This window comes from Otolemur garnettii, unplaced genomic scaffold (genome assembly GCF_000181295.1).
Source record: "Otolemur garnettii isolate 467f Iridium unplaced genomic scaffold, OtoGar3 scaffold00010, whole genome shotgun sequence".
In the NCBI taxonomy this organism is placed as follows: Eukaryota; Metazoa; Chordata; class Mammalia; order Primates; family Galagidae; genus Otolemur; species Otolemur garnettii.
The window spans coordinates 2,694,561-2,704,935 of NW_003852405.1; the positions used below are offsets into that span (position 1 = coordinate 2,694,561).

Below are 10,375 nucleotides of genomic sequence, written 5' to 3' on the forward strand. Positions count from 1 at the left end.
GTGTGAGCCACGGTGCCCATCCTACATTTATTGCTTTAATTTGAGCATTTATTTGATTATTCCCTTATGATAAACTCCAAAATATAAAACTTTAAGGTTCTTGATAAAGAATGGCAAATTATTTTCTAAGAAGGCTGTATCAATTTATACTCCTGCCAAGCGTGTTAGCTAACAACTGTAACCCCAGCACTGTGGGAGGCTGAGGCTGGAGGATTGCTTGAACTCAGGAGTTCGAGACTTGTTGGAGCAAGTCTCAGGAAGTGCCTGTAATCCCAGCGGCTTCAGGGAGGCTGAGGCAGCAGGATGCTAACAGCCTGAGTCTGAGGTTGCAGTGAGCTATGACACCACTGCACTCTACTCAGGGCACAGGGTGAGACTCTGTCTCAACAATAAAAAAAAGAAAACAGGGAGAAAAAAAAATTATACTCCCTACTAATACATCATCCATTGACAGAATAGCTAGAATGTGAGAGAGAGAAGATATTAACTTCCTCTGACAAACTGCGAGGTGAAAAATGGTGCTTTTCACTTGTATCTTTTCCAATCATGAACTTTTTTTTATGAATGTGTATCACTGATAAGATATAAAATGTTTTATAAAAAACTAGCAGCAATATGTAGCAACTAAATAGTGACTATCTGGGTTTTTTTCTATTGTCTGTTAGAAGTGAAATGACGCTGAGGTTGCCAGATTAACACTTAGGTGGAACTAAGCAAGAGGCGGTATTCAAAACTACATTCTTAGGTATCAAACAGAAATAGTGGAATATGATACTTTAGCTCTAACAGTTTGGCTTAAAGTATGAGTTAAATCACAGAGTAAGATTATAAACTAAAGAAATTTAACATACAATATATATGTATGTATTCCTATGCATATATACACATGTGTATGATATAGGAAAGTCACTAACAAAAAAGGATTAATCCAAGACTATTTCTTTTACCTATATTTCTCTCTCCCCTCAGTTACGGTTTAACAGGAACTATATGAGTAACAAATGATGCCAAGAAAAACCATCATTTTATGGAATTTAATTGTTTTCATGTATGTGGAAAAAGGTATTCTTTCATTTATACATTCTCATGGGGAAAATGCAAATGAAACAAATCTTCTAAAATAGAAAAAATTTTCCTAAGCAAATTACTTTATGGCAGTATTTTTCCAATAAAGGATATTTTTGAGTTTTCTAATGCCAAACCATGAAAATAATGAAAATACTAATAAAACTACTTCTCCTTTTTTTTTTTTTTGTTAGCTCACACTACTAAAGTTCAGAACAAAGCTACTTTTTAAAAACTCAAAATACTTACTTTTGATGTTGGAGTGATAAAATAAAGAGCTTTCATTTGTCTGACAGGTTCACGATTCTTATAAATATTTTCTACAACTAAGAAAAATAAAGGTCATTTTACATAACCTAATATTTATACATTTGAATTTTTAAATAAACTTTATTCTACTTTACACGTACAAAAATAGGGAAACATATTTACATATACTGAGTTTAACATTTTCTTTGTCTTCATTGGATAAATTTAAAAATCCTGAAAATGTGTCTTCCCTGATCCTGGGCCAAAATGCAAAGAAATAGATAGGTCTACCAGCATAAACCATCAACATACCATTAAGAAACCAAAAAGATGCATTAAAAATTAAACATGTATTTCTTTTAAAAAAATTTGCTACTATAATAATAGCAAACATAACATGGGACACCAGGTTAAGCACTTTACATGAATTATTTATTAGACTTCATAAGAACTCTGTAAGTATCTTGCCAATGAGGAAACTTAGGCCTAAAGAATTAAATAACTTATATAATATAATCACACAATTAGGAAGTAGAATAGGCACCCAAGTTTGATTGCAGACCCCAATCTACTACAATATTCTTTACGTAACTTGCCAATAAACTTGACTAATTCTTTTAAAATCACACATTAATATTTACAAAATATTTTTTAACAGTAAACTATCATTAGGATTTAGTCAACTATATTTTTATTTTTGAAATTAAGAAGTTTATAAATTTGCCTAAAACAAAGTGAATATAAAACTAATACTCAATTTAACTATTTGAAGCTATTAATATTTACATATTTCTTAAAAACGAATTTAAAGTAGCCTTGTACAAATTCAGAGAGCCCTTTTTAAACTTCATGTTGACAAAGAACCTAGAAGGATTACATTAATGTGACATGCAAGACAGTCTATGTTGATTTCATTTCCTCATTCCCAAACTTACAGTAGTAAAGTATAGGTTTATCATAGCTTCTACTAGATAGCAAATTAAGATTTCCAAGGAAAATTTTAATTATTTCCCTCCTCAATAATTATAATTTTACCTTTAAATGACTGAGGTTCAATTAGTATTAAATTGTTTAATACTCAAAATGAAGTGTTTTATAGCCATCTTATCCTATATACACTATTATGTTTGGTGAATAATGTAAAGACACTGTGAGAATACTGTGATATGCTTTAGAACACAGCTTTCAAAATATTCTGACATTTCTTTAACAATATCAGAAAGTCTCACTTCTCCAATTCACTGAAAAATACACATAAAATGGTGGGAGGGAAAAGGAAAGGTCTTTTAATAGTGACAAAGGAACAATCTAATTCCCATTTTTTTTTTTAAAAGGCTTGTACACTTGACTTTATTCTCCCCTGAAGTAGCAGATACTGAGGTATTCCTCCTCATCTACTTTTTAAAATTCAAGACAACTAAGGAATGTTTTCACAAATGACCTAAATGACAACAGAAAGTTTGACCACTGAACCTACCAATGCTAAGTCTCACGGAGGGATTCCCAGGAGAGCTAATGTGGAACTCGAAACAACTCTGATAACTTTAAGATGATTAAACCAGAACAAAACTATGTGACTCTGGAGGGTATCAAGAACATTCACAACAGAGAGCTCCATGATACACGGTCCTCTGCAATACTTTTCAAACATAGTTTTATGGCCAAATAAATGTAGAAAACTGAATACTGTGCTTTTATCCAGGGGAGCCACATAAACCCTGGTATATAAAAGGCTCTGGAAAGTTCTAAAAAAACATGTTCAGCTTTCTTTGTTTTATGCTGTTTCCCAAACCTGCTGGCCATGGGATCCTTTCCTCAAAGAGTATCAACACTGAACACACAGTTAAGAAACATTAGTCTTGGCGGTGCCCGTAGCTCAGTGAGTAGAGCACAGGCCACATACACCTGGCCCATGCCAGCTAAAACAACAATGTAACAACAACAAAAATAAAAAAATAGCCCGGCATTGTGGCGGGAGCCTGTAGTCCCAGCTACTCGGGAGGCTGAGGCAAGAGAGTTGCTTAAGCCCCAGAGTTCAAGGTTGCTGTGACATCACAACACTCTAATCAGGGCAACACTGTGAGACTCTATCTCAGAAAAAAAAGAAAGAAAGAAACATTACTCTAGGCTGGGCATGGTGGCTCATGCCTATAATCCTAGCTCTTAAGAAGACTGAAGAGGGTGGACTGCCTGAGCTCAGGAGTTTGAGACCAGCCTGAGCAAAATGGAGAACCTGTCTCTAAAACACAGCCAGTATTGTGACGGGTACCTGTAGTCCCAGCTACTCAGAGGCTGAGGCAAGAGCATCACTTTAGCCTAGGAGTTTAAGGTTGCTGTGAGCTATGACGCCATGGCTCTCTACCAAGGGCAACAAAGTGAGACTGTCTCAAAAGAAACAAAAAAACAAAATTGTCTACAAAATCCAAATAAAACCTCCCTACAGTGTATAACTGGAGTTTCCTATTACTTTCACACATATTATCAAATGGTTCTCACCCTAGTTTCACTTAAGAATAACGTTTGGGAGGGGGGTATGATGGCTCACGCCTACAATCCCAGCACTCTGGGAGGCCAAGGAAGGTGACTAGCCTGAGCAAAAGCAAGATCCCGTGTCTACTAAAAATAGAAAAACTGAGGCAAGAGGATCGCATGAACCCAAGAGTTGGAGGTTGCTATGAGCTATGATGCCACAGCACTCTACCCAGAGCAACAGCTTGAGACTCTGTCTCAAAAAGAAAGAAAAAAGAGAGAAAGAAAGGAAGAGAGAAAAAGGAAGAAAAGAAAGAAAGAAAGAAAAACTGAGCCAAGAGGATCACTTGAGACCAAGAGTTGGAGGTACTGTAAGCTATGACGCCATAGCACTCTACCCAGGGTGACAGCTTGAGATTCTGTCACCAATAAACAAAAAAAAAGAATGACCTTTGGGAACTTGAAAACTTAGGTGGCTTAATATTTCACGTATCCAGCAGGGAGAAAAATCAAAGCTTTAACCTCCTAACTCCTAGCTGTACAGTCAGGTTTCTTAAGAATACTCAATATACTTTTGAGTTTCACAAGTTAGGAGTAACAGAGGGTACATATACTACATCAAGATGCAAATGATAAATATATATTTAATGTTAAGTCTCAGTTTCCTCACTGTAATAGAGATATTTAATATCTGTCTTTATAGGGTTGTTATGAAGATAAAATTTAAATAAATGAGTTATAGGATGATGAGTTAAGGATAACATGATTATGAATGTTATAACTGACATATTTTACCCAAAATGTAATACAGGGTAGTGTCTCATGAACACAATCCTCCCTCATGGAAGATAACTTCTGGTGGCATGACTTTTTTCAGAATCTGTTAAGTATTTTAAAGTTTCACATTAAAACTAATTTAAACTTATAATTATTTGTCTCATTTCTAGTAAATAAAGAGAAATTTATAAAGTAAGCATCTTACATTTGTAAATATAATATAAATGTACAAATAGATTTATATTAACTGTATAAATATCTATTCGTAAATAAACTTTTTTTTTTTTTTTTGAGACAGAGTCTCACTATGTCACCCTTGGTAGAGTGCTGTCGTAGCATCACAGCTCACAGCAACCTCCAACTCCTGGGCTTAGGCAATTCTCTTGCCTCAGCCTCCTGAGTAGCTGGGACTACAGGTTCCTGCCACAATGCCTGGCTATTTTTTGTTGCAGTTTGGCTGGGGCAGGGTTTGAACCTGCCACCCTCAGTACATGGGGCCAGTGCCCTACCCACTGAGCCACAGGCACCACCCGTAAATAAACTTTTATATAAAAGTTGATTTTATGACATAAACCTAAATATCTACTTAAAGTAATACATGAAAACCATTAACATTAATCAAAATATTGACGTAAACCTAGTGTATCATTATATAAAACTATTAAATGTGTAAAAAAATTAAAGAAAAACCTCAACAAGGCAATTATTTAGTCTTAGTTACAGGCACTTAATTATATGTATCAGTTGAAGAAAAAAACCTGACAGGTTATTCTAAAGAAAAAAAAATATATATATATATATATCCAATCTAATCATTGTGCCTAATGTGTAAAATAAAACGCAACTCCTCAGAAACATAATTGCCAACTAAAATTTCTTAATTCTTCAAATCTCTCTAATCACAATACAAATGTTTTCATGATGAAAAGTAGTTAACACTTACCAGTTATGCCTTCCTCTAGAAGATCTGTCATTTTGCAACAGGAAGCCAAAAGCTTAGTGGTAAATTCATCTAAAAGCATTATCTTAAAACAAATACAAATTAAGAATAAGCATAAGCATAAGCATCTGATTACCAAGAATTCACAAAAAGGCAGAATTTTATCCATTAAACCTACTTAACCTTGTAAACCTTTTATAACATAAAATATCAAGACAGTAGGTAGAATAATTGCAACTGCCTGATCTGGTAATTTATTTTTAATATACATACATAGTATTATACATAAGTAGGCTAGAAATAATTCCAATTTGAAGGCAAGAGCTTGGTCATTTTAAACGTATGTTTAACATCAAAATTTCTTAAAATTATAAATTGCCACTTGCATAATAATAATTATTGTTCCAAACACTGCTCTAAGCACTTTACATGGTTTAATTCACCTAATATTTAAACAGCCATATAAGATATTATGATCTCTGTTTTATAAACAAGAAAACAGAGGCAGAGAAAGGTCAGGTAACTTCTTCAAGGAGTCATAGCTATCAAGTGGTAAAGTCAGGATTTGAAAGCAAGCAGTGTAGATTAAGACCCCATATAGTTGTCTGTCAGTTCCAGGACCCCCCCCCCCCAGATAGCAAAATACACAGATGCTCAAGTCCCTTAAATGACACATTATTTACAAGTAAGTGTGAACTAAAGTAAAATCCTAAGGGCTCAACTACAACTTGAACTTTACCTTAGAAATAAAAACAATGTAACCTAATCATTTGTATCCTCATAGCAGTTGTAAATTACAAAAAAGAATTCTAAACCCTTTGCTGACTGAACAGACCCCCTCTTCGCTAAGGGGACTCTAGAAAAACCTTACAACTGGCTCAGCGCCTGTAGCTCAAGCAGCTAAGGCACCAGCCACTTACACCTGAGCTGGTGGGTTCAAATCCAGCCCCAGCCCGACAAACAACAATGATGGCTGCAACCAAAAAATAGCCGGGCATTGTGGCGGGTGCCTGTAGTCCCAGCTACTTGGGAGGCTGAGGCAGGAGACTCGCTTGAGCCCAGGAGTTGGAGGTTGCTGTGAGCTGTGATGTTATAGCACTCCACCCAGGGTGACAGCTTGAGGCTCTGTCTCAAAAAAAAAATGAAAAATAAATAAAAAAAAGAAAAGAAAAGAAAAACCTTACAACTGAGCCATGATGGGATGAAAAGGATGAGAGCTCAGACATGCTTCATTATACCAGCTCCCTTGCTAACAGCCATCAAGACTTTTGTCCCGAGGTCTAAACAGAAATCAATTATACCCCCTCCCTTGCTAATGGCCATCAGGCTTTTCTCCTAAGGGTTAAATGAAACCAATTTTGTGACAGACTAGCATTCTTTTCCTTTGGGAAACTTGAAAAACTTAGATGGCTTAATATGACAGAGTCTCAATGGTTTTAACCAGTCCACCAAGCATGGACAGAGAGGGTTTTCACGTTCTTGTGTCACCTTCTAAGCAGACTGCCATTTTCTGAGCATAGACCCCTTAAAGCAGTGTTCTCAACCCTCCTAATGCCACAACACTTTAATCCAGTTCCTCATGTTGTGGTGACCCCCAACCATAAAATTATTTTCACTGCTACTTCATAACTGTAATTTTGCTACTGTTATGAATCATAATGTAAATATTTGATATGCAGGATGGTCTTAAGCAACTCCTGTGATAGGGTTGTTCAACCCCCAAAGGGGTCATGACCCACGGGTTGAGAGCCGCTGCCTTAAAGGGCTCTAAAGCTCAACTGCACATGCACATTTCTCCTTTCATAAATACTCAGGACTCCTCCTACAGCTTGTTAAATATGTAGATCTGGTCATCTTGCTCAATATAAATTCCTGTCCCATGTTCCTAGCTTCTGGCCAGGCCTTTGCATTCCAGCCTATGGGAATGGCTACCCATAGGCTGCTACCCTTTAGGAGATATTAAAGCTCTCCCTTCCAAATCTATGATTCTTGTTATTTTCTTTCTTCTTCCTTTTTTTTTGTTTTTTTTTTTTGTTAATCAGGTCCAGGTTCAAACCCACCACCCCTGGTGTGTGGGGCTGGCGCTCTAACCACTGAACTACAGCACCCAGTTTGAACCTTGTCATTTTCTTCAGTTAACATAACCTACAACAATCTCCTATATTATACACATGTACTTATAATGATCTCTAGATTTTTTATACTACAATACCTAATAAATGTAAATAGTTGTTATACTCTATTGTTTTAAAAAAATTATATTATTTTATTGTTGTACTGCTGTTTTATTTCAAATATCTTTGATCTGTGCTTTGGTGAACTCTTGGACAAGGTACTCAGGAGGGCCAACTGTACTCTTATAGAAGTATCACAGGGACAATGTATCTAATTCCTCAAAATAAAAGCAAAATATACAAATTCTACCTTCCATTCGCCTTCTTTCTTGCAGTCATCAAACACTGCAGCTTTTATCTCTGTTAAAAAAAAAAAAGGTATTAGGAATCTAAATTAATGAGAAATATAATAAACTATTCAAAAGGTCCAAAATGGCTGAGGAAAAAATCCAATCTGAAATTTATTAAACTAAGTATAAATTTAAGTAAAAATCAAATTTTATATTGACTACAAGTTTAAATGATAACATTTTGGATATACTAGGTTAAAGAATATATTAATCTCACCTGTTCCTTTTTACTTTTTGTTACTACTGGAAAAGTTAAAATTACATACGTAACTTGCATTACATTTCTAGTAAGATTCTAAGATTCTAGAATCTTAAGATATCTAAACAGCCACAGTGTTGGCACCTTAAAAACAAATAATAAAGAACAAACTAGCTTTGCAGACAGAGAGATTACAGACATCTATGAAAAGGGATATGGTTATAGGTAGGAATGTTCAGAGAGAAGTTTAAAAGAAATCACATCAACTGATATGTGTAATATAAAACCAAAAGGTATTTCCTCTAAATACTAGTGAAAACTATATCCATTTATCTAGCATCCTAAATATGGATATGCCCCCAAACTCAATTCTTCCTTTGTTCTGCTTGATCCACACTCTTCCTCAGAAACCACATTCATCATCAAAGTTACACTGATCAGATCAATCCTTTAAAAATTATACAATACAGATTCAAGTACAAATTGAGATTACAGTGCCCTAAAAACTGTTTTAGACTTCATTTCTCTACGTTTTTTTTGTAATTTTCATAGTTATAGTCTTTGGCTATTTCCTCTTTCCCCTACATCCAATCATTAGGCAGTGTTGATAGTTCTTTCTGACAGCTGGCCATTATTTTTTCAATGCCACTGTCACCAGCATTACTTTGATTCTGATCTCTCATTCATGTACTACAACAGATTCAAACTCCTATCTGGATTTTCTGCTTTCTACCTCCAACCATTTTACCTTTTCAATCATTGTTGGCACTGCGGTCAGTCATGCTGCTGAAACACAACCCTTTGCTTACATTAATACCTGCCTCAAAATTCCCCCAAATGCTCCCTCTTGCCTACAATATCTAAACTCTACAGTTCAACAACCACCACTGACTGTTGCTACTTAATCTAAACTGATCTTCCACTGGGTCAAATGCTACCCAAATAATAACTTACTAATACCAACAACTCCCTGTCTCTGCTCATTTTGTTTCTCTGAAGGGCAAAAGGAAATATATTTAAAACTGTAACACCAAGGACCAAGTGAAAACACTGAAGGGAGAAATGAGAGCAGAACAAAGTAATTCATGCCAAGAGCAACACTGAAGGTGTATCTGCCTAACTATCTTAAATCAAAGATTAATAAACTTTATTAAAACAAATATAATTGATTTGTCTAGAAAATAGGATTGGTTCAAGTTGTTGTTTGGCAGGCCCGGGCTGGGTTTGAACCTGCCAGCTTTGGGGTATGTGGCTGGTGGCTGGTGCCCTAACCCGCTGAGCTATAGGCGCTGAGCTTATATTTAACTCTTGGTTTTGTTCATGGATGCTGTCTTCTACCACAAAGGAATTTATAATTTTTATGTAATAAAATCTTTTTAATGGCATCTAGGTTACCAGTTAATTTTTTAAAGTCTAATCCATAGTATGCTACATTTCACCCACATTCTGTTTTATTTTTTACAACTTAGATCTTTAATATATATGAAATTTACCTCAGCCAGTAATTTTTTTTGAAGTGTTATGAACTGTTACTGCCCAGAAATGTTTTTTCTAAGAAAAACAAAGTACTTCCCAGTGGGGCTCTTGGTCTTATTTCTCCTTGGCATGTGGTACCTTCTGCTTAGTATACTGTTCAATGAAAGTGATACTTGAAAAAAAAAAAGAAAAAAGAAAATAATATATATGAAATTTATTTTTAATTTGCTGGAGATGGACTAAGATCATGCCTAAGTAAATAAAAAGAGCAAAAATCATAAGAAAGCAGATGTCAGAGCAAAAAGTCTTGAGAGAAATAATTCGTAAAACATCATTAAGCAATGAAAACCTAATATTAAATATTTATGTTTCAAACAAAACAACATCAAAAGAAAACTATGGCACAAAAGAAAACTGTCAGGAACATAAGCAGAAGTAAAGGAAATATAACAAAGGGGGCTGGGCACCGGTGGCTTACGTCTGTAATATCAGCACTCTGGGAGGCAGAGGCGGTGGATCTTCTAAACTCAAGAGTTCCAGACCAGCCTAAGCAAGAATGAGATTCCGTCTCTAAAAAATAGCCCAGAGTTGTGGCAGGCACCTGTAGTCCCTGCTACTTGGCAGGGTGAGGCAAGAGGATGACTTGAACCCAAGAGTTTGAGGTCGCTGTGACCTATGACGCCATAGCACTCAACCCCAGGGCACAGAGTGAGAATGTCTCAAAAAAAAAAAAAAA

At 35.5% G+C, this 10,375-nt stretch overlaps 1 protein-coding gene across 1 annotated transcript in view; it reads right to left on the reverse strand.

Moving 5' to 3' along the window:
* Positions 1-10,375, reverse strand: part of STXBP3 (syntaxin binding protein 3) — a 74,447-nt gene that overhangs the window by 55,054 nt on the left and 9,018 nt on the right. The window contains exons 2-4 of the mRNA XM_003784086.3: positions 7,925-7,974; positions 5,504-5,585; positions 1,315-1,391 (exon numbers count right to left, since the gene is read on the reverse strand). Of these exons, the coding sequence (XP_003784134.1) occupies positions 1,315-1,391; positions 5,504-5,585; positions 7,925-7,974 (209 nt within the window). The remainder of the gene's footprint in view (positions 1-1,314; positions 1,392-5,503; positions 5,586-7,924; positions 7,975-10,375) is intronic.